General features: G+C 38.1%; 1 protein-coding gene across 1 annotated transcript in view; it reads right to left on the reverse strand.

The window, feature by feature from the left end:
• The window catches only part of LOC110028759 (choline monooxygenase, chloroplastic), a 38,574-nt gene continuing 37,661 nt past the window's right edge, over window positions 1-913 (reverse strand). The window contains exon 11 of the mRNA XM_020730737.1: window positions 1-79. Within this exon, the coding sequence (XP_020586396.1) occupies window positions 1-79 (79 nt within the window). The remainder of the gene's footprint in view (window positions 80-913) is intronic.

Genomic DNA, 913 nt, shown 5'->3' on the forward strand with positions numbered 1-913 from the left:
TTATTTTCGACGGGCATGGCTCATGCCAGGGAACGAATTTCGAACGAAGGGAGCGTCGAAAAGCAAGAGATTATACGAACTGTTAAATTATTTACAAGTTTAGAAGGGGAAAAAAAAATGAAAGAAACTATCTTTTTTAACTATTAAACAATTTTAATCTATCTTTGGTATCCAACAGCTTAAAACTTCCAAAACGAGCAGGTGGCTTAAATTGAGCAATCATGTGGCCGGAATCGAATAACACCATAATGAAAAGGGCAGCAATTATATATTTTTTCCTTCTAATTGTTCCCACCATTAAAAAACGAAACCAAAATAACCTTTTCTCAACTTATAGCTCAGCTAACCTAAATTTGTTAGCCATTACTAGTACTGCAAACTATAAATTTTGTCAATCAGCATTTCCCCTCCCCCACCAAACATACAACATCATGGCAACACATACCATCTCCGCCACACTGGCACTTTCCCTTCTCCTGACACTCGTCTCGGCTCAGAATCCAGGATCCTATGACAGCTTGGCAGAGCATGCGTGGAATAACTTCGTCAATGAAGCGGCTAAGGGCACTGGCGGCACCCCTTTCCATATGTATGAATTTATCACGAGAGACAATAACAATGTGGATGTCGGCGATGGGGAAGAAGCAAATCTTAAACCTATGGAGGAACTCATGCATGGCCTCTGAGATAAAGGGTTCTACGTATATTAGACAAGAAAGTATTTGATGTTTTCTGGCGCCATTGTTACTTTGATGTTATGGAGTGTTCTAGTTATTGATTGACATAATGAAATTTGCATATTCTTAAGCTGGATTCATTCGTGGATGAACATGCAAATGACTTTTAACACACACAAACACACACACACACACACACACACACACAAATATATATATATATATATATATATATA

The sequence above is a fragment of the Phalaenopsis equestris genome, unplaced genomic scaffold (genome assembly GCF_001263595.1).
Source record: "Phalaenopsis equestris unplaced genomic scaffold, ASM126359v1 Scaffold000525, whole genome shotgun sequence".
Classification (NCBI taxonomy): Eukaryota; Viridiplantae; Streptophyta; class Magnoliopsida; order Asparagales; family Orchidaceae; genus Phalaenopsis; species Phalaenopsis equestris.